General features: G+C 38.3%; 2 protein-coding genes across 9 annotated transcripts in view; one reads left to right on the forward strand and one right to left on the reverse strand.

The window, feature by feature from the left end:
• Nucleotides 1-24,070, forward strand: part of ZAR1L (zygote arrest 1 like) — an 88,556-nt gene that overhangs the window by 27,645 nt on the left and 36,841 nt on the right. Inside the window, exon 4 of one of the 2 annotated variants that reach the window (XM_035718511.2) lies at nt 2,293-2,358. The exons of the other annotated variant lie outside the window; for it this stretch is intronic. Within the exon in view, the coding sequence (XP_035574404.2) occupies nt 2,293-2,343 (51 nt within the window). The 3' untranslated portion in view covers nt 2,344-2,358. Of the gene's footprint in view, nt 1-2,292; nt 2,359-24,070 lie in introns of those variants that run through there. 2 annotated transcript variants of the gene reach the window in all.
• The window catches only part of FRY (FRY microtubule binding protein), a 428,614-nt gene continuing 411,971 nt past the window's right edge, over nt 7,428-24,070 (reverse strand). For 5 of the 7 annotated variants that reach the window (XM_049101157.1, XM_025462552.3, XM_049101158.1 and 2 more), the window contains 4 exons: nt 23,032-23,049; nt 21,113-21,223; nt 9,492-9,694; nt 7,428-8,885 (listed from right to left, as the gene is read on the reverse strand). In XM_049101157.1, the coding sequence (XP_048957114.1) occupies nt 8,627-8,885; nt 9,492-9,694; nt 21,113-21,223; nt 23,032-23,049 (591 nt within the window). In that variant the 3' untranslated portion in view covers nt 7,428-8,626. The remainder of the gene's footprint in view (nt 8,886-9,491; nt 9,695-21,112; nt 21,224-23,031; nt 23,050-24,070) is intronic. The other 2 variants (XM_049101154.1, XM_025462557.3) reach the window with 1 other exon arrangement.

Raw genomic sequence — 24,070 nt, forward strand, 5'->3', positions numbered from 1 at the left:
TTGTTGCTTGAGGTAGGCCTGTTCACTATAAACTTCCCTCTTAGAACTGCTTTTGCTGTATTCCAAAGATTTTGGACAATTGTATTCACATTTGTCTCCATGTATTTTTTATTTCCTCTTTGATTTATTCATTGATCCATTTTTTAAATTGGCACGTTGTTTAGCCTCCAAGTGTTTTTTTTTTTTAGTTTTTTCCCCTTGTAATTCATTTCTAGTCCCATATATTGTAGTCAGAAAAGATGCTTGATATAAATTTGAAATTTCTTAAATTTTTTTTTTTTTAGATTTTATTTATTCATGAGAGAAACAGAGATTGAGAGAGAGGCATAGGCAGAGGGAGAAGCAGGCTCCATGCAGGGAGCCAGATGTGAGACTCGATCCTGGGACTCCAGGATCACACCCTGAGCCAAAGGCAGACACTCAACCACTGAGCCACCCAGGCATCCTGAAATTTCTTAAGTTTATTGAGACTTTTTCTGTGGCTTTGCATGTAATCTATCCTTGAAAATATACCACATCCACTTGGAAAAAAAATGCATATTCTTCTGTTTGGAAGGAACATTCTATATATATCTATATATATCTGTTCTATATTCATCTGGTCTAATGTGTTGTTCAAAGCCACTATTTCCTTGTTGACTTTTTGTCTGGATGATTTGTCCAGTGATGTAAATATGCTATTAAAGTCTCCCACTGTTTTTGTATTACTGTCAATTTCTGCCTTTACACCTTTTAATATTTAGTTTATGTATTTAGGTGCTCCTTTGCTGGGTACATAGATATTTAAAATTGTTATAGAATCTTGTTGGATTGATCCCTTTATCATTATGTAATGCCCTTCCCTGGCTAATGCTACAGTCTTTGTTTTTAAGCTTTATTTTGTCTGGTATAAGTTACTACTTTGGCTTTTGGTTCTTGCTTCCATTTGCATGGGATATCTTTTCCATCCCTTTATTTTTGCTCTGAATGTGTCTTCAGGTCTGTAGAGAATCTCTTACAGCATGTAAATAAGTCTTGTTTTCTTTTTATCCATTCATTCATTCTATGTCTTTTGATTGAAGCATTTAGTCCATTTACAATTAAAGTAGCTATGGGTAAGTATGTACTTTTTGTCATTTTGTTGTTTTCTGGTGTTTTTCATAGTTCCTCTCTTTTCCTCTCTTGTTGACTTCCTTTGTATTTTGATGACCCTTTTTAGTGTTACTCTTGAATCCTTTTTCTTTATTTTTTGTGTAGGTATTATAGGTTTTTTATCTGGGGTTACCATTGGATTCATATATAACATTGCATGTGTATAACAGCCTATGTTAAGTTTGTTGTTGCTAAGTTTGAATACATTCTGAAAGCACTAAATTTTTAGTCTCCCCTCCAGTTTTTATGTCTATAATGTCATATTTTACATATTTTTATTTTGTGTATCCTTGATTAATTTTATAGATATAATTGATTTTACTACTTTTGTGTTTTAATATCTATTTATGTTATTAATAAGCAATTAGTAATTAATCTATCTTTAAAAATTACTTGCTTTTACCTAGGACTTTTTTTTTTTTTATAATTTTCTTACCCTAGAAATGGGCTTTTCTTTCTACTTAAAGAATTCCCTTCGATATTATTTGCAATATTGAAGGGCTTGTTGAGTGGTGGTGAACTACTTTAACTTTTATCTGGGAAACTCCATCTCTCTTCAATTCTGAATGATAAGCTTGCCTAGTAGGGTATTCATTGTTGTAGGTCTTTTCCTTTCGGTACTTTGAATATATCATGCCACTACCTTCTGACTTGCCAAGTATCTGGTGAAAAATGAGCTGTGAGCCTTGTGGGGTTTCCCTTGTAGGTAACTGTGTTTTTTTTTTTTTTCTCCCTCTTCCTACTTCTAAGATTCTCTATCATAACTTTTTGCCATTTTAATTATTGTGTATTGGTTTGGACCTTCTTGGGTTTATCATAATTGTTAGAGTTTCTCTGCTTCCTGGACTTGGATATTTGTTTTCTTATTCCAGATTAGGGAAGTTTTCAGCTATTTCTTCAATGCTTTTCTGCTTCTCTCTCTCAGATCCCTATAATATGAATGTTATTACCCTTGATGATGCAGAGTTGCCTTAACCTATTATCATTTTTTATTATCGATCTTCCTTTTTCTGTTCAAGTTGGTTGTTTGCCATTACCCTGCCTTCCAGATTGCTGTTGATTCATTCTTTTGTATCCTTTTATCTGCTGTTGATTCCCTTTTCTATATTTTTCATTTTAGTTACTATATTCTTCTGATTGGTTCTTTTTAATATTTTCTAGATCTTTGTTGAAATTCTCACGGATTCATCTGCTCTTCTTTCAAGTGAGTAGTATCTTTATGACCTTTACTTTGAATTCTTGCAAGTATATTGCTTATATCCGTTTAATTTAGCTCTTTTTCTGTGATGTTTGTGGTGTTCTTTTGCTGGAGAGGTATCCCTCTGTTTCCTTACTTTTTTCTCTTAGGTAGGTAAGCTATTATTTCTGATTTAGAATGTAGTGGACTTGAATAGGAGAGATCTTGTGATGCTCTATAGCATAATATCCCCTGGTCACCAGAACTAGGCATTCCAGAGCTGTCCATCCACTGTGTGGTCTACATGTGCCCTCCTTTTGTGACTAAGAATGCTGTGGGCACACTAGTGGTAGGGGCTGCTCTTCAGTTCAGCTAATTCCAATGACCCACTTTGCTTTCTGTGGGGACACTGGGTAGGCTTTACTCCCTGTCCTGTTTAGAGGCCTGGCTTTAGCCATCTGGATTCACTGGTAGGTGGGGCCAGCACTCATACTAGCTGTCTGCAAGTAGCTTCTGTCATAGCTAGGTACACTGAAGGGCAGGGCTTGCTCCCTGCACAGCCAGCTAAGAGGCCCAGCTGTAGGAACTGCAGGCACACTACTGTGCAGTTATTTCCTTATCTCCTTAGAGCAGGATTCAGTTTGACATGGTGCTGATCTGGTCTGGCCATGGCTGCTGCTAGGAGCAGAGGGACAGTACCCACTTTGTAGGGGCACCTTCCAACCTCAGTGGCTTGGGTGACTCAGGTTTGCAGTGATGTGTTGGTGCAGGGCATGTGGTGTTGGCAAGGTAGATAAAGATGATTAGAACTGGCTCCCACCAAGTGTTCAGCTCTCTAGGCTGGGGTAAGGCAAGAAAAATGGTGCCCATCAGTACTTTTGTTCCCAGAGATATCTGCAGATCCCTGCTTTTCATGCACCCTTTCTAAATTAGTATATCTACATGTATACTCCAGGCATTTTTCAAGCTGTTGCTTCTGTGTCTGAGGGCAAATTATTTAGAGTGATGATTTTTCCAGGGCAGGGACTCAGTATCCTTTCACCCTCAGGCTCTTTTGGAGTTAAACCCCACTGACTTTTATAGCTCCTGGAGATAAGCCCTGCTGATTTTCAAACCCAGACATCAGAGGACTCATCTTTCTTGTGTGGATCCCAGGCTGGGAGTGCACAGTGTGGGTGGGGTCTGGTCCCCTTGCTTCTCAGTGATTATGATGCCCTTCCCATTCATGGTTAATCACTCTGGCATTTTGATTCTTAACCAGGTGACTGCCCCTCCTATCCTTTTTGATGTGGTCTTCTCTCTATGACTTAGCTGTGGAAGATCTTTTATGCCAGTTTTCAGGTCATTATCTGAGTTAATTGCATAGATATAGTTGTTGCCTTTGTATGCTGTGGGATGAAGTGAGCTCAGGATCCTCCTACTCTGGTACCTTCCCAACTTCCCTATCTTCTCATTTAAAATTTTTTCCTCAGGTTGGTTGTATTCCTGTATTCTTTCAGATCACTGCTCTGTTTTTCTAGGTCATTTAATCTACTGTTGATTCTCTCTAGTGTGTTTTTCTTTTCATTTTGTTCTTCAGCTCTGTATCTTGTTATATTTTCTATCTCTTTGTTGAAGTTCTCACTGAATTTACCCACTCTTCTCTAAGTCTGATGAACATTTTTATGACCATTACTTTGAATTGTCAGGTAGCTAATCTCTATTTTGTTTAGTTCTTTTTAAGTTTCGTATTGTTCCTTTATTTGGAGTATATTCCTCTTCTCATTTTGTTTCTTTGAATTAGGCAAAACATCCACTGCTCTCAATATTAAAGGAGTAGCCTTGTGTAGGGACATCCCCTGTGTCAATAACATGTATCTGGTGGCTTTGACCAGCTGGCTGGAGCTTCCTGAAGTGCAGGTCAGGGTTTTGGAGCACTTTGCACCAGAGATCCTCTGGTAGGATGGCTAGAGCTGAGGCATGCATGCACTGAGGCTTTGTATGCAGGGGCATCCTGGTGGGATTGGTGGAGCAGAAACCAGCATGTCTTTGAGGTGCTCCATGCCCAGGCTATCTTGGTGAGATGGCTGGAACTATAGTAGGCATAGGTCAGGGGTATTAGGGTGTGTGCCACTCAAAGGCAGCTGTGGTGGGATGGTTAAAACTTGAGTATGTTATGGCAGGTGGCTACCTTGGGATGATGGCTGGAACTGTTGTGGGCTAAGAGTCTGAGGCTTGTGGAGGTGGCCAACTGGCTAGAGCATTTGGGCCCTGCTTCTGTCCTTGCTATCAGGTGGAGGGGGAACATAAATAGTGATTCTCACCAGCATCCAGGACCACAGAGAGAGTTGCAGTAGTTTTCCCACTGTCAGGCAGAAGCTCTAGGGGTTATAAATAAGTTTCCTTCACTTATAGTCCAGTTACCCTTTAAACTGCTGCTTTTTTGTTTTGTTTTGTTGTATCTCAGGTTGGGGGATTTCCATCAGTACCATGTATATGTTTTTCCTGTTGTTCTTTGTGAGGTTCCTCTATTTGTATGGTCAACTCTTGATTTCCCTTTCAATTACGAATAATAACCTTGTTGGTTAGAGTATCATTTTTTCTAAGCTTATTTTTCCTCTTAGCACTTTGAATAATTCATATCTGTTACTTCTGGCCTTCAAGGTTTGTTTCTTCTGAAAAATAAGCTGATAGTCTTATGGTGGTTCCTTTATATGTAACTAATTTATTTTTCTTGCTTTCAAAATTTTCTTATGTTTAATTTTTAACATTTGTATTATCATTGTCTTTGGACTTCTCTTGTTTGGGATACTGTATGCTTCTTGGGTCTGCATGTCTGTTTCCTTTTTATGGTATTTTTCAGCTATCATATCTTCAAATAAGTTTTCTGCTCCTTTTTCTCTTCTCCTCATGAGACCTTTATAGTATGAATCTTAGTATGCTTGATATTATCCCAGAGGTATGTTAAACTATCCCTATTTCCAAAAAAAATCTTTTGTTTGCTGATTAGTTTGAGTCCTTTCCACTACCATGTCTTCCAGATTGCTAATCCATTCTTCTCTATCATCTAATCTGTTTGCTCCCTCAGTGTATTTTTCATTTGTTATTGTAGCCTTCAGATCTGATTAGTACCTTCTTATATTTTCCCTTTAAGTTCTGTGTTTATCCATTCTTCTCCTAAATTCAGTAAGCATATTTATTGACCATTACTTTGAACTCTATCAGGTAGACTGCTCATCCTTCTCATTCAGTTCTTTTCCTGAATGCCTTTTTTTTTTTTTTTTGTCTTTTTCCTTTTTAATTTTTCTTTCATTTGGAACCAATTTCTCTGTCTCTTCATTTTGCCTAACTCTGCTTCTATATATTAGGTAGTTCATCTAGGTATACTAGTCTTGAAGGACTGGCCTTATGTAGGAGATCCTATGGGGCCTGGAAATGCAATCACCTGCCCATTTAACTCAGGTGCTCCAGGGCTGTTCACTCTGTGGGCTGGTACATTCCCCTATTGCAGTGATGCTAGACTGCTGTGGGTGAGTGCTATACAAGAGTGGCCCCCGTCCCAGCTGGCTGTGCATCTGGCAGCAACTGATGTAGGGTATGCTAATGGGATTAGGCTGTGCCTAGCCTGGCTGGGTGTAAGGGCTTGCTGAGATGCAGGGTTGTACAGGGATCTCAGTGGGACATGTTCCCTGGTATTAGGAATCTAGGAGGATTCCAGAATAGTACTTGCCAGTGCTGGGATCAGTGTGGCAGAATTGAGTGAATAAAAATGGCTGTTGCCAGTGTTTCTGTCTCTTTGGAGAGCCCCAGCTGTCTCCTGACTCTGGCAGGTACTCCAAAATTATTAAGTGGGTCTCCTTTTCCTGTGGTGTGTGTACTTTTCTTTTTTTTTAATTTATGATAGTCACAGAGAGAGAGAGACAGAGAGAGAGAGACAGAGAGAGAGAGACAGAGACACAGGCAGAGGGAGAAGCAGGCTCCATGCACTGGGAGCCCGACGTGGGATCTGATCCCGGGTCTCCAGGATTGCGCCCTGGGCCAAAGGCAGGCGCCAAACCGCTGCGCCACCCAGGGATCCCGTGTGTGTACTTTTCAATCTGATATTTGTACAGTGGTTTCTGGGTTGAGTACATGAGCCTTTTTTAATAATGGGTTTTCCTTTCCCTGAAGTTCTATAATTTTTTTGGATATACTCCCTTTTGGTTTTCATAGTCATGTGTTTTGGGGACTTACGTCTACTGTGCAGGATGTACGGGTTAGGGTTCCTGAAACTGATCTCAAATACCTTGCTTCTCAGGGAAAAGTTAATACCTTTGAGAACTCTCCTGACCATGGAACCCTGTGCCAGGTGTGTTTTCTTTAGTGAGACCATATCTCTGCCTCTTCTACCTATCTCAGTGCTTTTTCCTTTTGTGAAGGCTCTGTTCATCCAGTTTCTATGTTCCCTTCTGTGGGAATTACTCTGAATGTAATTGTAGATTTTTGTGTCCATTGGAGGAGGTGAGCTCAGCATCTTCCTATGCTGCTATCTTGAACTACCCCCGCCCCCAGCAAAGTTATTACAATTAGTTAATAGTTGTCTTTGGTAACATAAAAAATCCTGGTTCATACTCCATTTTACAGGCTATTTCCAGAAAATTACTACTTAAGATTTAGTTTTTATATGTTAGAAAAGCAAGTTATATTTGTTAGTCTAGGTAAATATGAGTAGGAAGACAGTAACAGATCGTCATGTGTGTCTGTGTCCTGTTTTTCATGTGGGGTGAAGATAGATGGAGCATTGGTGACAGAATTAAAACTCCTATTTTTCCATATAGTGTCTATTTCATAATTTTAAAGATGATAATCTAATGATAGGTGTTGACAATTAGAGTTTTCACTCTTAAGATTTCTCTCTTTGGTTGATTACAGAGAGAGCTCGTTGAAGGTCAGTCTTAGCTTAGTGTCCACTTCCAAAGAGGTAACAGCTAGTTCCTGCTTCAGAGTCCCTGTGCTTACTGCTCATCCCCAGCAAGTGCCAATTATAGAATTTATATGAATGGTGCCCCTTGGGGTTATCACTGTGGCAACGCACATGCAAAACTGTAACTGTCCAAGGCAAAGATCTTCTAAGCCAGAAATAAAATCCATAGTCGATATGTATTTTTGTCTTTTTTTTTTAGTCTAAAGGAAGTTCTGAATATCAACCAAGATTACATCACAAAAACTTTAAATGTATTTACAGAGTGAATAAGTTACATAGATCAACTTTGAATATGTTTCTGATGTGCAACTGGTTTACATGCACACAGCTAACACTTGACAGCATTAGTTTTAAGGAGCAAACTTAAGAATGGCCTTTTTCATATATGTTACAAATAAAATATGATATTTCTTAAGTAACAAAGTAACAACTCATAGTTTATCTTTATGATTCTACTTCTGGCTATCCAAATGGATATTAAAATATGCATGCATGACAGGTGAAAAGACTTGGATTTTATAATGTGAATTTCTTTAACTTTTTTCTACAAAATGGCAAAGTTGATTAAAATTAACACTCATCCTTTGTAGTATAAATATGCTCATATAAGCAACCTTCTAGTAAAAAGCAGCCAAGACCCTTACAAAAAGGTCTATCTGGACCATATTTGGTGCTAGGGTCCTAATCACAGACTCCTGCAAAGAGATTCAGGGCTTTCGGAAACAGTAGCCTAGCAACATAAGAAAGGTACTTCATAGCAGCTCCTTTTAGATACAGTAATTGTATTCAAATTACAGTGTATATTAAATTGTCCACTTACAACTCCCTTTTCACATAAACAGGCTGTCAGCTTTTGACCGTCTTACAGTTTTCAGTGGCCAGCTTCATTCTGCCTGCCCCTTCCTTAGCCCACCAAAAAAAGGAAAAAGGAAAAAAAAAAAGGAAAAATAAAAGAATGTACAAGTTTTAGGATATAATTTTTTTTTTTTTTTTTTTTTTTTTTTTGTGAAGAAAACATTGCACTTTTGCCAATCTAAAATTGTTTCTAGAAAGGAAGGTAATTCAGTGTAGTCGGCTTTGGTATGCAATGGAAGTCACTTTCTTCAGTAGTGAGTTGCATCTGCTCAGTAAAATGGTAACACCTTTGTGCCACACAGCATAACGGATGGAGTCTGTCCCAGAATGTTCTATGCTACCTTGGTTTTTAGAGTATTGCTACACGTTGGAAGTTCTGTCATCCTGTTTAGAAAACCTACAGGTAACAAGAGGGAGAACAGTCTGACCAAGCCTTCTGAAGGCTGAAAAGACACAGAATGACGTCACCCCAGCATGACAGCACCCCCAGTTTGGAACCCACGGGGGCTGGGAGGCTCCTGTCAGAGACTAGTGCCAGAAACACTGGAGTCTGGAAGAAAAGCTGTGAGGACCCGGTAACTCTGGGCCCTGCGAATCATGTCCCGGATCTCCATGTTCAGCTCCATCAGCTTAGTGCAGATTTCGGTCAGGCTCTGGTTGGACCCCACCAACGCGTAAGTACCCGTTTGTCCCAGAGTTTGATGGCGGAAATAAATATTCAGTAGTGTCTGGACCTCATCATCAGAACTGCTTCCAAAGATGTCATTGGGCCACAAACTTCTGCAGTCAAAAAATAGCATAGATTATAGAGGCATTATTGGTCACATGGTTGAAAGGTTATGAGCCTCTGTAGTATAAGAATATTACTTAAAAAAACTAGCTTTGAGATATAACTCACATATGTTAATTCATCTGAAGCCTACAACTCAGCGGCTTTTAGTATATTCAGAGGCTTGCAAATATCATCATAGCCGATAGTAGAATGTTATTGGTTTTGATGAAAATATCTAAAGCTTCTAAATATCAGACTAGAATTTGAAAATCATAAAAATTGTATTTGCTATAGCATTCTGGTTCCAATGAATGTGAATATACTATCAAACTGTAGGGAGAAAAGGATACATTCAAATGATAGTTTTCAAAGCATACCCCAACTTATTTTAAAGTGTTTCAACATTTTAGGGATGACAAAACACCAGAAATAACACCTATACTTTAAACATATAAGTTCTGAAATGGGATATTTCTGGCATGGTATGGTAAAGATCTGAGAAGGACGTGTATAAAATATCTAGATGTTCCTTCTGTAGTGATTCAGTTCCCAACCATGACAAAGTAACTGTCAGGTATATATTTCCTTTAACCATTTCTAAAAGAAATAGTTACCTGCATTCCCTGATTTGCCGTAAAGCCTTTCCAAGTTCATTGTTCTTCAGGCACTCTAGCATGGACTGGATGGCTGCTTCGGTGGATGTGAAGGTCGGCTCAGACCACGCACCCTCTATATAAAGAGGGTCAGCTGCAATGGCTGCAGTGGCCTCCTTCAGATTTTTCTTTAAGTCACTCAGTTCCCTGGACATGTTTAGCAGCTGTTGAGAAAATCATTTTTACTGTATTAGTTGTAGGCTAGATTTTGCATCCCCAGGAGAGAAATTTTTTCTTATATAAGGTCTGGTTAAGCACAAGTTTAATATCCTAGTAAACTAAAATCAAACAAATAAAACTATATTGGTATGTGCAGGGGGTTAAACACATTGTGTAACTTTCTGTATCAACTGCTGGGATACCCTCCTTACATGAGAGGTTAACATTTCCTTTCAAATGTTTTCTATTTAAGTAGAAGGGCATATCTGGAGTTAAAAATGCATAAGACTTGGGTAGAGCTGGGTTCAAATGCCAATTCTGCACTGCATTGTGAGACCACAATCAAGTAAATGGACTTTGACGGGCTTCAGTTTTCTCACATGTGAGACATAAGACATTACACACCTCACATGTAATTCTAAAGATGAGATGACGTATATAAAATGCTTAGTACAGTTTGGCACATAAATGCTTAATCAGTGTAATCCTGAACATGGATCTTGTTTGAAAAATAACCTTTTTAAATCATTTGTATGCCATGGGAAAAGATGAAAGATAAGGAAGAGGAAAAATCTCAAGGTAATGTTAGTATTCATGTTACTGAGGTAAGAGATTTTACCTCAAAATTACTCATACCCAAAGCTAAATCCTAAAAAGAGAACCTATGTCACTTCTTAGTGCCCCCAAAATATACTATGGAAGTCACCTATTTTGTAATTTGATCTCAAGAGCAGTTTAAAAAAGTTGATGTGCATTTAAAAGTTTGTTTTCCTTTGTTTTTTTTTTTTTTTTTTTTTTTAAGATTTTATTTATTCATGAGAGACAGAGAGAGCGAGGCAGAGACACAGGCAGAGGGGGAGAAGCAGGCTCCATGCAGGGAGCCTGATGTGGGACTCGATCCTGGGTCTCCAGGATCAGGCCCTGGGCTGAAGTCGGCGCTAAACTGCTGAGCCACCAAGGCTGCCCAAAAGTTTGTTTTCCTTTGTAATATAAGTTGGTGATGTCTGTTTTCTTTGGAAAGCTGATTTACCAACATCTTCATCTTTACTCATTCCCAGCTAGCTTACTGGACCATGTATAGAACCAAAGCCCTCCAGAATTGTCTTCACACAGGTGTCTATTAAATACAGTACCTACTCCAATACTAGGTTTAAATTTACTGAGGTAATCCTTTATCAAAGGAAGAGCTTGGGAAAACGGCAGAGTAGGAGGATCCTGAGCTCACTTCCTCCCATGGACACACCGAAGCTACAACTACATCTAATGCCACTCCCTCTGATAACAACCTTAGGACTAGAATAACAGTTCTTCCACAGCTTAAGACCTAAAAAAAGCCTCATTGATTAAGGGTAGGAGAGGCAGAAGGGGCAGAGACATTGTCAAGAACCAAACCCCAGGTGTGGCGATTCATAAGAAGAAGGGATATCACAGGTATAGAGGGTCCTTCCTGAGGAGTGAGGGGGATCAAGCCCCACATCAGGCACCCCCTGTCTTGGGGATCAGCCTTGGGGGGAAGATAAGCTCCTATAACATCTGGCTTTGAAAATCGGTGAGGCTCCAGAAGAGTGGGAGGATGATAGTAAACTGAGACTGCTTTTAAAGGGCCAGCATGTTATATAAATCACTCTGAGACTCATTAGAGAGGCAGTAGTATGAAAAGCACCTGAGTTATATATGAGGATTTATGGACTTTTAGGGCATGTGTCAGACAGGCAGGGGTCTGTAGGAGCTTTCTCTGGGAATAGAAGTTTTGGCAGCCAACATTTTCCTTCCTCTCCTTAAGTCTAGCTGGCCTGATGCTGGTGGTAGCCAACCCTGACAATCTCTAACTAGTTTGCTAGCAGTGCTCGCCCTGTCCTAGCAGATACTCCTCCTGCCACATGTGGCAGGCAGCCCCAGCCAGGATGGGCATGGGCAGGCTTCTCAGCCAGATTACTAGGGGCTAATCCCATCCACCAGCAGGTCTGCAGTAGCTGCAGCCAGGTGACTCAGCCAGCCTACCTGGGGTCAGCCTTGCTTACCACCCTGTCTGAAACAATCCTAGCCCAGTCACAAAAGGAAGACACATGTCAATGCTACCCAGGGCAACTTACAGGTTTAATGCAATCCCTATCACAATACCATGGACTTTCTTCAGAGAGTTGGAACAAATTATTTTAAGATTGTGTGGAATCAAACAAGATCCCGAATAGCCAGGGGAATTTTAAAAAAGAAAACCATATCTGGGGGCATCACACTGCCAGATTTCAGGTTGTACTACAAAGCCGTGGTCATCAAGACAGTGTGGTACTGGCACAAAAACAGACACATAGATCAATGGAACAGAATAGAGAACCCAGAAATGGACCCTCAACTTTATGGTGAACTAATATTCGACAAAGGAGGAAAGACTATCCACTGGAAGAAAGACAGTCTCTTCAATAAATGGTGCTGGGAAAATTGGACATCCACATGCAGAAGAATGAAACTAGACCACTCTCTTGCACCAGACACAAAGATAAACTCAAAATGGATGAAAGATCTCAATGTGAGATAAGGTTCCACCAAACTCCTAGAGGAGAACACAGGCAACACCCTTTTTGAACTTGGCCACAGTAACTTCTTGCAAGATACATCCATGAAGGCAAAAGAAACAAAAGCAAAAATGAACTATTGGGACTTCAAGATAAGAAGCTTTTGCAAAGCAAAGGATACAGTCAACAAAACGAAAAGACAACCTACAGAATGGGAGAAGATATTTGCAAATGACGTATCAGATAAAAGGCTAGTTTCCAAGATCTATAAAGAACTTATTAAACTCAACACCAAAGAAACAAACAATCCAATCATGAAATGGGCAAAAGACATGAAGAGAAATCTCACAGAGGAAGACCTAGACATAGCCAACAAGCGCATGAGAAAATGCTCTGCATCACTTGCCATCAGGGAAATACAAATCAAAACCACAATGAGATACCACCTCCCGCCAGTGAGAATGGTAAAAATTAACAAGACAGGAAACCACAAATGTTGGAGAGGATGTGGAGAAAGGGGAACCCTTTTGCACTGTTAGTGGGAATGTGAACTGGTGCAGCCACTCTGGAAAACTGTGTGGAGGTTCCTCAAAGAGTTAAAAATAGATCTGCCCTACAACCTAACAATTGCACTTCTGGGGATTTACCCCAAAGATACAGATGCAACAAAACACTGGGACACCTGCACCCCCATGTTTATAGCAGCAATGTCCACAACAGCCAAACTGTGGAAGGAGCCCCGGTGTCCATCGAAAGATGACTGGATAAAGAAGATGTGGTTTATGTATACAATGGAATATTCCTCAGCCATTAGAAACGACAGATACCCACCATTTGCTTCAACGTGGATGGAACTGGAGGGTATTATGCTGAGTGAAGTAAGTCAATCGGAGAAGGACAAACATTATATGTTCTCATTCATTTGGGGAATATGAATAATAGTGAAAGGGAATAGAAGGGAAGGGAGAAGTGGGTAGGAAATATCAGAAAGGGAGACAGAACATAAAGACTCCTAACTCTGGGAAATGAACTAGAGGTAGTGGAAGGGGAGGAGGGCAGGGGGTGGGGGTGAATGGGTGACGGGCACTGAGGGGGGCACTTGACGGGATGAGCACTGGGTGTTATTCTGTATGTTGGCAAATTGAACACCAATAAAAATAAATTTATTATTAAAAAAATAAGTCAATCGGAGAAGGACAAACATTATATGGTCTCATTCATTTGGGGAATATAAAAAATAGTGAAAGGGAATAAAGGGGAAAGGAGAAAAAAATAAGTGGGAAATATCAGAAAGGGAGACAGAACATAAAGACTCCTAACTCTGGGAAACGAACTAGGGGTGGTGGAAGGGGAGGTGGGCGGGAGGTGGGGGTGATTGGGTGACGGGCACTGAGGTGGGCACTTGACAGGATGAGCTCGCAGTGTTATTCTCTATGTTGACAAATTGAACACCAATAAAAAGTTTATATAAAAAAAAAAGGCACATAAAGCCCACAAAAAGGACACCCTGGGAGTGCCTAGTTCTGGTGACCAGGGAATGTACTACAAGGCTCCACAGGACACCTTCTGTATCAGGCTACTACTTTCAAGACCTAATATATAGAAACAGAATTATACAAAATGAGGGAAGAGGGGAGTATGTTCCAAATGAAAGAACAAGATAAAAAATCAGAAAAATTACTAAACAAAACAGATAAGACTTTGAAGTCATGGTCATAAACTAAACTTGAGTTTAGTAGTTTTATCTTTCTGTTGAAATTATAAGTCCTGAACTACTAAGAGAAAATACAAACAAGAACCAGTTAGAGTTGGAGAATACAGTAACTAAAATGAAATACAGAGGGAATTAGAGATGTAGAAGAATGGGTCAGTGATCTGGAAGACAGAGTAATGAAGAGCCCCCAAGTTGAACGCAAAAAGAAAACTGAATTTTAAAAAATGAGGATAAGTTAAAGGGCCTCTAGACAATATCAGTTTTACTAACATTTACATTATAGGGGTCAGAAGGAGAAGAGAGAAAGAAAGAAAGAAGGAAAGAAAGAAAAGGAAAGAAAGAAAGAAAGAAAAGAAAGAAAGAAAAGAAAGAGAAACTTCCTTAACCTGGAGAATGAGACAGACATCCAGGTCCGGAAGTACAGAGAGACTCTAATAAGATGAACCCAAGAAATTCACATAATATTTAAAATGTCAAAAATTAGAGAATCTAAAAAGCAGCATTAGGAAGGCAATTAGTTACACTGGAGGGAAGCCTCATAAAGCTGTAAGCTGATTTCTTAGCAGAAACTTAGGATATATCATGCCACTTCCTTTTGGCCTGCACAATGCTGAAAGGAAAAAAAAAACTACAGATCTTCTTTATCCATTCATCTGTTGATGCGCATCTGGCCTCTTTCACAATTTAGCTATTATTGGTAATGCTGCTATATTGTGGTGCATGTGTCCCTTCACGTCGGTATTTTTGCATCCTTTGGGTAAATCCCTAGTAGTGTAATTGCTGGGTCAAAGAGTAATTCTACCTGTAACTTTTTGAGAAACCTCCACAATGTTTTCCAGAGTGGCCGCACCAGTTTGCTTTCCTACCAACAGTTTAAGAGGGTTTCCCTTTCTCAGTATCCTTACAATACCTGTCATTTCTTGTGTTGTTAATTTTAGCCATTCTGATTAGTGTGAAGTGGTATCTCATCATTGTGTGTGTGTGTGTGTGTGTGTGTGTGTTTTAAGATTTATTTGAGAGAAAGAAAGAATGAGGGGGTGGGCATGAGGAGAAGGAGAGAATCTCCAGCAGACTCCCTGCTGAATGTGGAGCCTGACATGAGGCTTGATCCACAACACTGAGATCATGACTTGAGCCAAAACCAAAAGTCAGATACTCAACTGACTGAGCCACCAGGTATCCCTCTCATCATAGTTTTGATTTGTATTTCTGTGGTGATGAGTGATGTTGATCATCTTTTCATGCATCTTATTTTAAGCAAAATAAGTCTGAGAAAGACAAATACCATATGATTTCACTCACGTGGAATTTAAGAAACATATGAACATAGGGAAAAGAGAAGCAAAAAAGAGAGAGGCAAACCATAATGGACTCTTAACTATAGAGAACAACCTGCGGGTTAATGGAGGGGAGGCAGGGGATGGACTAAATAGGTGACAGGTACTAAGGAAGGCATTTGTTGTGATGAATCACTAAATTCTACTCCTGAAACCAGTATTACACTATCTATAATTTAAATAAAAACTTGAAACAAAAAGTACACAATAAAGAAGAAAAAAAAGACTAACCTTTAGCCAGACTCATCATGAAAGAGAGGACTTGAATGAATAAAATCAGAAGTAAAAGAGAATTTACAACTGACAGCACACATTACAAAGGACAATAATAGACTATTATGAAAAATTATACACCAACAAACTAGACAACCTAGAAGAAATGGATAAATACCTAGAAGCAATCTTCAAGACTGAATCAGGAATAGATAATTTGAATAGACCAATTACTAGTCATGAAATTGAATAATCCAAAAACTCCCCAAAACCAAAAAATTCAGGACCAGATGGCTTCTTAGGTGACTTCTACCAAACATGCAAAAAAAAAAAAAAAAAAAAAAAAGTTTAATACCTAGCCTTCTCAAAGTATTCCAAAAATTGAAGAGGAAGGAATGATTCAAACTACTGTATAAGGCTAGTATTACCCTGATATCAAAATCAGACAAGCACAGTACAGAAAAAGATTAAAGGCCAATATTCTTAATTAATATAAATATAAAATTGTCAACAAAACATTAGCAAACAGAGTTCATTAATATATTAAAAGGATCATTTACCATGATCAAGGGGATTTATTTAGAGATAAAGAGATGGTTCAATAGCTACAAAATAATGTGATAAGCCATATTAACAAGATGAAAGATAAAAATTATCATCTCAATAGGTTTAAAGCATTTGGTGAAATTCAGCATCCATTCATACAAAAGAGCTCAATAAATTGGGTATAGAAGGAATATATATCAACATAATAGAGGTCATTTGTGACATACTTGAGGATATTATCATAACAGGAAAAAAAGAGCTTTTAGCTTTTCCTCTAAGATCAGGAACAAGCCAAGCATGGGCACTCTTGCCACTCTTATTCAACACAGAACTGGAAGTCCTAGCTCCAGCAGTCAGACAAGAAAAAGAAAAGTCATCCATATTGGTAAGGAGGACATTAAACCATTACTATTTGCAGATGACATGATACTATACATAGAAAACTCTAAAGACTCCACCAAAAAACTGTCAGAACTAATAAATGAATTCAGTAAAGTTTCAGGATACAAAATCAATATACAGAAATCTGTTACATTTCTGTACTCTACTAATAGATGAACTATCAGAGAAATTAAGAAAAACAATCCTATTTACAATTCCATAAAAAAGAATACCTAGGAATAAACTTGAGGACTTAAAAGATCTGCACTCTGATAGCTATAAGACAGTGATGAAAGAAACTGAAGATGAAAAAAAAAAAAAAAAACCAACCAAACAAACAAAACCTGAAGATGACACAAATGGAAAGATATACCATGCTCATGAACTGGAAGGATTAATATTTTTAAAATGTCAGTACTACTCAAAGCAATCTACAGCTTCAGTGCAATTCCTGTCAAAATACCACTGGCATTTTTCATAAAACTGGAACAAATAATCCCAAGATTTGTGTGGAGCCACAGAAGAGCCCCAATAGCCAAAGCAATTGTGAGAGAGAACAACAAAGCTGGAGGCATCCCAACCCCAGAGTTCAAACTATACTAAAAAGCTAAAATAGTAACCAAAAACAGTATGGTAAAGAAACAAAAAGATGCATAGATGCTTGGAAGAGAAGGGAGGGCCTAGAAATAAACCTATACTTCCATAGTCAATTAATTGACAAGGCACAAGTATATAATGGAGAAGTAAAAATCATTTAACTAAATGGTGTTGGAAAAATTGGACTACTTTCTTATACCATGTAAAAAAATAAATGGATTAAAGATTTACATGTAAGACCTGAAATCATAAAAACCCTAAAAGAAAACATAGGCAGTAAACCAGTTTTTGCAAAGGAAACCATCAAAAAATGAAAAAGTAACCTATTAAATGGGAGAAGAGATTTGTAAATGATGTATCTGATAAAGGGTTAATCTCCAAAATATGTAAAGACTCATACAATCTGATAAAAAAAAAAGTGGGCAGAGGACCTTATAACCAAGTTGTCAAAGAAGATATACAGATGGCCAATAGTTCAATGAAAAGATGCTCAACATCACTAACTGTTAGGGAAAATGCAAATTGAAATGAGATACCTCACACCAGTCAGAATGGCTAATATAAAAAAGACAAGAAATAACAAGGCTGGCAAGGATGTAGAGAAAGGAAGCCCTTGTACACTGTTGGTGGGGATGTATAAACAGTATGGAGGTCCCTCAAAAAATTAAAAATAGAACTACTATGTGAAATCACTTATTCCACTACTGGGCATTTACCCAAAGGAAACAAAGACACTAATTTGAGGAGATATATTGCAAGATTATTTACAATAGCCAAGATATGGAAGCAACCCAAGAATCCGTTAATAGGTGAATGGATAAAGAAGATGTGGTGGACACACACGTATGCTCTGGATAATTACACAGCCGTAAGAAGAATGAGATTTGCCTTTGTGACAACTTGGGTGGACCTAGAGGGTATAATGCTAAGTGAAGTATGTCAGGCGGAAAAAGACAAATATTATATAATATCACTTATATGTGGAATCTAAAAAACAAAAGTAATAAACGGAAAATCAGATTCAAATATAGGGAATAAATTTGCAGTTGCCAGAGGGGAGGAAAGTTGGGGTATGGGTGAAAGATGTGAAGGGGGTTAAGAGGCACAAAATTCCAGTTATAAAGTCATAGGCATGAAAAGTACAGCATATAGAGTAAATAATACTATAATAGCTTTGATGACATACGGTAGCTACAGTTATTGGGGTAGCATTCCCTAATGTATAGAAATGTTGAATCACTACATTATAGGCCTAAAACAAATATTGTATGTCAAGTATAATATTAAATTTAATATTAAAAAATTCATTAAAAAGATTAGAGAATTTTTTTTTTAAATTTTTATTTATTATTTATGATCGTCACAGAGAGAGAGAGAGGCAGAGACATAGGCAGAGGGAGAAGCAGGCTCCATGCACCGGGAGCCCGACGTGGGATTCGATCCCGGGTCTCCAGGATCATGCCCTGGGCCAAAGGCAGGCGCCAAACCGCTGCGCCACCCAGGGATCCCTGATTAGAGAATTTTATATCATTTTTAAGTTTGAAAGTCAATATCTTAATTGCTTTTAAGCTACAGATGTTTTATATATTGTGTGTATGTGTGTGTAGCATTTAAAACTTACCTAGATTTAAAACAAGGAAAAATTCACTTTAAATTTACTAGATTTAAATAATTATACATAATATATATACACATGGTATGGATATATAATTTATTACTCTAAAGTGAAACATGTATTGCTTTTTAAATATGGGAAATGACAGGAGTTACATTTGCATGTGTGTTATTTTTTGAGCAGAGATGGACTAGAAGGTTCATATTAACATTTGCTAGAATAGCAAACTTTATCTTGACAACATGTCCTATCACTTGTATCAACTGTGTTCTTTTATCTAATAATTTGTAAGTCTGTGGAGGAAGCCTGGCTTGTGAAGAGGTCTTCATACCCCTCCCTTGAAATTGGCATTTAAAAGTATACTTAGAAACTACAGTCATTTCCTTTTTATCAAACCTAGTGAGAATATGGTAAGAAGGCTGTCATTTGTGTTTCCTCCTCTCCCCTCCTCTGACATAAGGTTTCTGGGGCTCCAACTTCACCCTAGCACTCTTGCTAGGATGGTGTCACGGACTCCTGGCTGGTCACGGATGACTGGCACATCTGGACCTTTAGTCCACATTTCTCTTCTGACCTCAGCTCCTCACATTTAACTGCCTGCAAGATGGCATTAAAACCTGGGCACGTCTAGTAGGCAGATTCAGTCCCTGAGCAACATGCATGGATATGCAGTGGCCTCAGTCGTCCTTTATCACCATGTCAGCTGTGGTACCATGTGCCACTTGGTCCATCTGAGATACAACCTGAACATCGCCCTCGACTCTTCCTCCTACTTCATTCCTCAGTTTCATTGACCTTTTGTGCTAAATAATCTCTCACATTTTCTGTCCCCTCTCCACACCTAGCACTTCTGTCCTGGTTGAAACCCTCATCCTTGTCTGAGCTATTTCAGCAGCATCGTGACTAGTCTCCTGTCTCCAGCCTACTTGTCATCAAATCCACCCTCCACATCCCTGCTAAAAATCTAACTAAAACATTCCCAAGCACAGTATCTTCCGTCATCTAATCCTTACCTATCTCTTGTGTCTGATTCTGGTACTCCTTTTTTTTTTTAATTTTTTATTTGTTTATGATAGTCACAGAGAGAGAGAGAGAGAGGCAGAGTCATAGGCAGAGGGAGAAGCAGGCTCCATGCACTGGGAGCCTGACATGGGATTCGATCCCGGGTCTCCAGGATCGCGCCCTGGGCCAAAGGCAGGCGCCAAACCGCTGCGCCACCCAGGGATCCCTGGTATTCCTTTTTGATTTCCATTTCATATTCTAGCAATACTATATTGCTTCTTTTGGGAACCACTGGACTGCTCAGTTAAGCATCCTACTCTTGATTTCAGCTCAGGGCATGATCTCAGGGTCATGAGATTGAACCTGGGCAATTCTGTGCTGCATGGGTAGTCTGCTTCTCTTTCCCTCTACCCCTCGACCTGCTTGTGCGTGCACTCTCCCTTTCTAAAATAAATAATTAAAAAAATAAATTGCTTATACTCCTCTTTACCACTTTATGCTCATGCTGCAGCTGCTTAATTGAACATTCTTCCTAGCCTCACTTCATCTAACTTCAACTCGTTCTTTTTTTAAATTTAAATTCAATTACCTAACATATAGTAAGTACATCATTAGTTTAAGATGTAGTTTTCAATAATTCATCAGTTGTGTATAACACCCAGTGTTCATCACACTCATTCTTTAAGAATATGCTCAGGTGTGATTTTCTCCAGAGAGCATTCTTATTTCATCCTCTTCACTTCCAGTGAATTACGTGCTTGACATCTGTGCTCCCATAATATCCAGTGTACACCACCATTATTTTACTTACTGTGTTGCAATAGTAGTTCTTCACTTCCAGGAAAATTTTGGCTTACTTGGAAGTAGTATGTTTGTTACTTTTTTTAATTTAGAGAGAAAGAGAACCAGCAGGGGTGGGGGAGGGGCAGAGGGAGAAGCAGACTCCCCACTGAGCAGGGAGCCTGATCCAAGGCTGGATCCCAAGACCCTGGGATTATGACCTGAGCCAAACGCAGACACTTAACCAATTGGGCCACCCAGTCACCCCTGTTACTTTACTTTTAAAAATATTAAGGCATCCTAATACTAAGCAGGACAGGAGAACTGAAGAGAATCAAATGCCATATAATATTTCCTTCCTATCTGAATGTAAGGGCAAGTATGAAAAGGTAAATAAATATAAAGAAGAAAAACCATAACACAAGAAACTCTTTCAAATAAGGATGTCTGGAATCCGGGCCAGGATCAGAGTGGGCCAAATGAGGCACTTTCAGAATGGTCCTCCAAATTTTGTGCCTAGGCTACAAGTCACTTGCTTTACCCTACCTAGTCCTAGCACTGCCAGATGAGGATAGAAGGAAAGACAATACATATGTAAGTCTTGTGTTTGAGCACATCAATTATATGGAAATAAAATGACTTGGACAGTTATAAATGGGATGGGGAACAAAAGGAAAGGAATGATTTCCATGGTAGGACTTGGGGTCAGGAGGTGTGTGGCTCACCTCTGGCATGGAGCTGACTTCGTGCACCTGGCCGATGAGCTTACAGTAGGATTGAAAAAGCAGCAGCAGCTGGAAGTGCAGTTTATATAATCTCTGACACAGTTCCAATTGCTAAAGAGAGAGTGTGCATGGGAAGAAACCGTTATTAAGGATCATTCTTGTATAACAAGTGAAACCTTGGTGGAGAAAAACATTTTTTTAAATCAAGGAAACATAACTAGCTGTTATATTCCAGATGAATCAGAACAACAAAACCCAGTCAATAAATACCAGTGAGAAATTCACAGTATAATAGAGAATAGTTCCTGGAAGATGACTAATTAGGAGTAGTAGCTGTAAAGGGACCCAGTGAATTACCAAATTTCCATTATACTTGCCAATTACATATCTATAAGTTATAGCTATGGTCATCTTAATTGTGGTTATCTTAGTTTTTATAAGATAACATTGTTTTAAAAAGCAAAAAAAATATTAAAAGTATATTTGAAAGGCAAAACCTTAAGTAATTCTAGGTGTCAAATTTAATAATTCAGCAATTTGGAAGGTTACTCCATGTGATAATTTTGGCTGCCATTTAGAGGGTAGACACTCATTGCAAAATCTGTAAACACAACAGTCCTATGAACCTCTAAGGTGTTGTATCAGTTTTAGTGACAATGCTTCTACTCAGTGCTCAGTAAATATTTGTTGAATTACAGAGATAAAAAGGGGCTACATATACCTACAAAAAGGAGAAATTAAGGGAACATTCAAAATTTTCTATGGAAAGAACATAAAGGAGTCATACAAAATGTCCTTGAGCTCTATAGATACCTCTTGTATTTAAAATGTTTTCATTATATGGCTTGTGTATATGGAGGGAAAAGTAAATCTTAACTCCAACACCAATGATCATACTACTCTTTGAGCTGTTATCTGCTTGTAGTGGCCTCTATATGTTGCCTGTTTTACTCCAAGAATGAGTTAGCTCCTAGGTGGTGGATGGAAAAGAGCAGCCTTCACAAGTAGAATATCCTGGCTCAGCAGTCACCATTGAAAGTGGGTTAAATATGTGGCTTCAACTAAACATGTCACTGTTCTGTTTTCAAACATGGTTAAGTAAGGATAAATAGGGCCTTTCTTTTGCTAATGGGCTATAAAGAACTCAGCTCAATATTAAGAGCTACTGAGGTCACTTAAAATTGTTCCGCCAAATCAGTTTAGGGAGAGAAATTACAAGAACTTAGGTTAGGCATTAGGAAGAATATCCTATTATTATAATCTTATTAGAAGAATCTTATTAGAATTTTGATCCTTATTGTTAAAAATCACCAAAGTCCATGCTAAGGCTATGCTGAATGAAGTTTTCTTTCTCTTGTCCTTTCTCTGGCCCTGGAGGAAAAATAACCATTCTAGATTTAGATTTAGATTTATTTGATCTCTTAATACTGATACTGAACATAAGTTTAAAGAAGTAGCTACACTCATTAGTTAACCCAAACTAGATCTTTGGTTGTTTTTGCAAAGCATTTTGTTCTTTTGATCATTTAAACCTTTATAGAAATCTTTTAAAATCTGGTATAAAAGATAGCTGCCAGAGACTTGAGATAAATATTGTTTAAAAACATAATGTTACCTCCACAACTTAGGGGGAAACCTAGCTATGAAAAATGTGACCTTTGTTAAGTGTCTGATAAGGCTGGTTATTGTTGAAAATATCCCAGACCGTATGAGAGTTCATAGTAACTTAAGTTTCTTACATTGGGACAAAAGCAGCCCCCAATGCTACTAATTCCCTGCACATCTCAGTCTACCAAATAAAATAAAATGAAATGCAAAGGGGAGAACATGCTAAGAGATATAACAGTAACCATAAAAATAAGATTTGTTATGGGTCCATGCCTAAAATGGACAAAGAGTATGAAAGAAAGTTAACTTACTGCAAGAGATTCCATTTGCTACACAGCAAGCATGGCACAGGAAACAAAGGAAAGGAAAGAAAGTACAGGGTCAGTGTAATGCATGCAACAAAAAGCATGGCCCTCTTCCAAGAGCAGAACCGTCAGCAGTATTAGCATTGCTTGCCCAAACTTGATAAATGGTTGCACGTCTTGTACCCATTCAACATGCACAGCGGTCCAGTTAAAAAGAAGCTTGAATGGGAAACATGTCACTGAAAAATATAATTTGTAATCATTTAGATTCTCTGATTAGTTGGTTTACATTTTGTCAGTATGGGAGACCAGAAGTCAAAACTTTTTTGCTTGAAGATATTAGTGTTTAACTGTGAATAATATGTGAAAGGAGTAAAACTGTGAGGAGACCAGCTGAGTAATCTGAAAGAACTGTAGCTCAAACTAACTATACTATTGCTACCTGTTAGTTAAGGCGGAGTCTTTAATCTCTTTGGCTTCATATCTGCTAAACTATGACTATCCAAATTAACATATATAATTAACAATCTATGTGGCATTTTCTTCAGAGTCACATTGCCTTTCCCCTTAAGAATATTTCATAGGGCTGTGAGATATAGTCATTTCAAAGGATCTTGTCTCAAGTGTGAGATAAGAGAAGTAATTTTCTTGTATTTCATTTTTAATAATTTCCTCAATTTCTAAAAATAATCTAGAACTAGAGGGTAGTTTAGAATAACATAAAGCTGTAACTGAGCGATGTTCGATTATGGCTTCCATTTATTGGAGTCATCGTATCATAACCATAGACTTGGCTTTAAGGAAAGTGTGGGTGTGTGGGAAGATGATCAGAATCTGACAGAATATTAAAAAAAATCAACTTGGCCCTTCCTAATTATGGATCAATATATCTGGTTCTGGATCTGCAAAATATTTAAAGACATCTCCAATTCAGTTTCTAATCCTTGATAGGAAAAAACACTTATTTTAAAGCTCTTTCTAAAAAAAAAATCTCTGGGTTATTATCAGTTTAATGTATTACACTTAATATAAGGTACAGTACACA

This window comes from Canis lupus, chromosome 25, assembly GCF_003254725.2.
Source record: "Canis lupus dingo isolate Sandy chromosome 25, ASM325472v2, whole genome shotgun sequence".
Taxonomy (NCBI): Eukaryota; Metazoa; Chordata; class Mammalia; order Carnivora; family Canidae; genus Canis; species Canis lupus.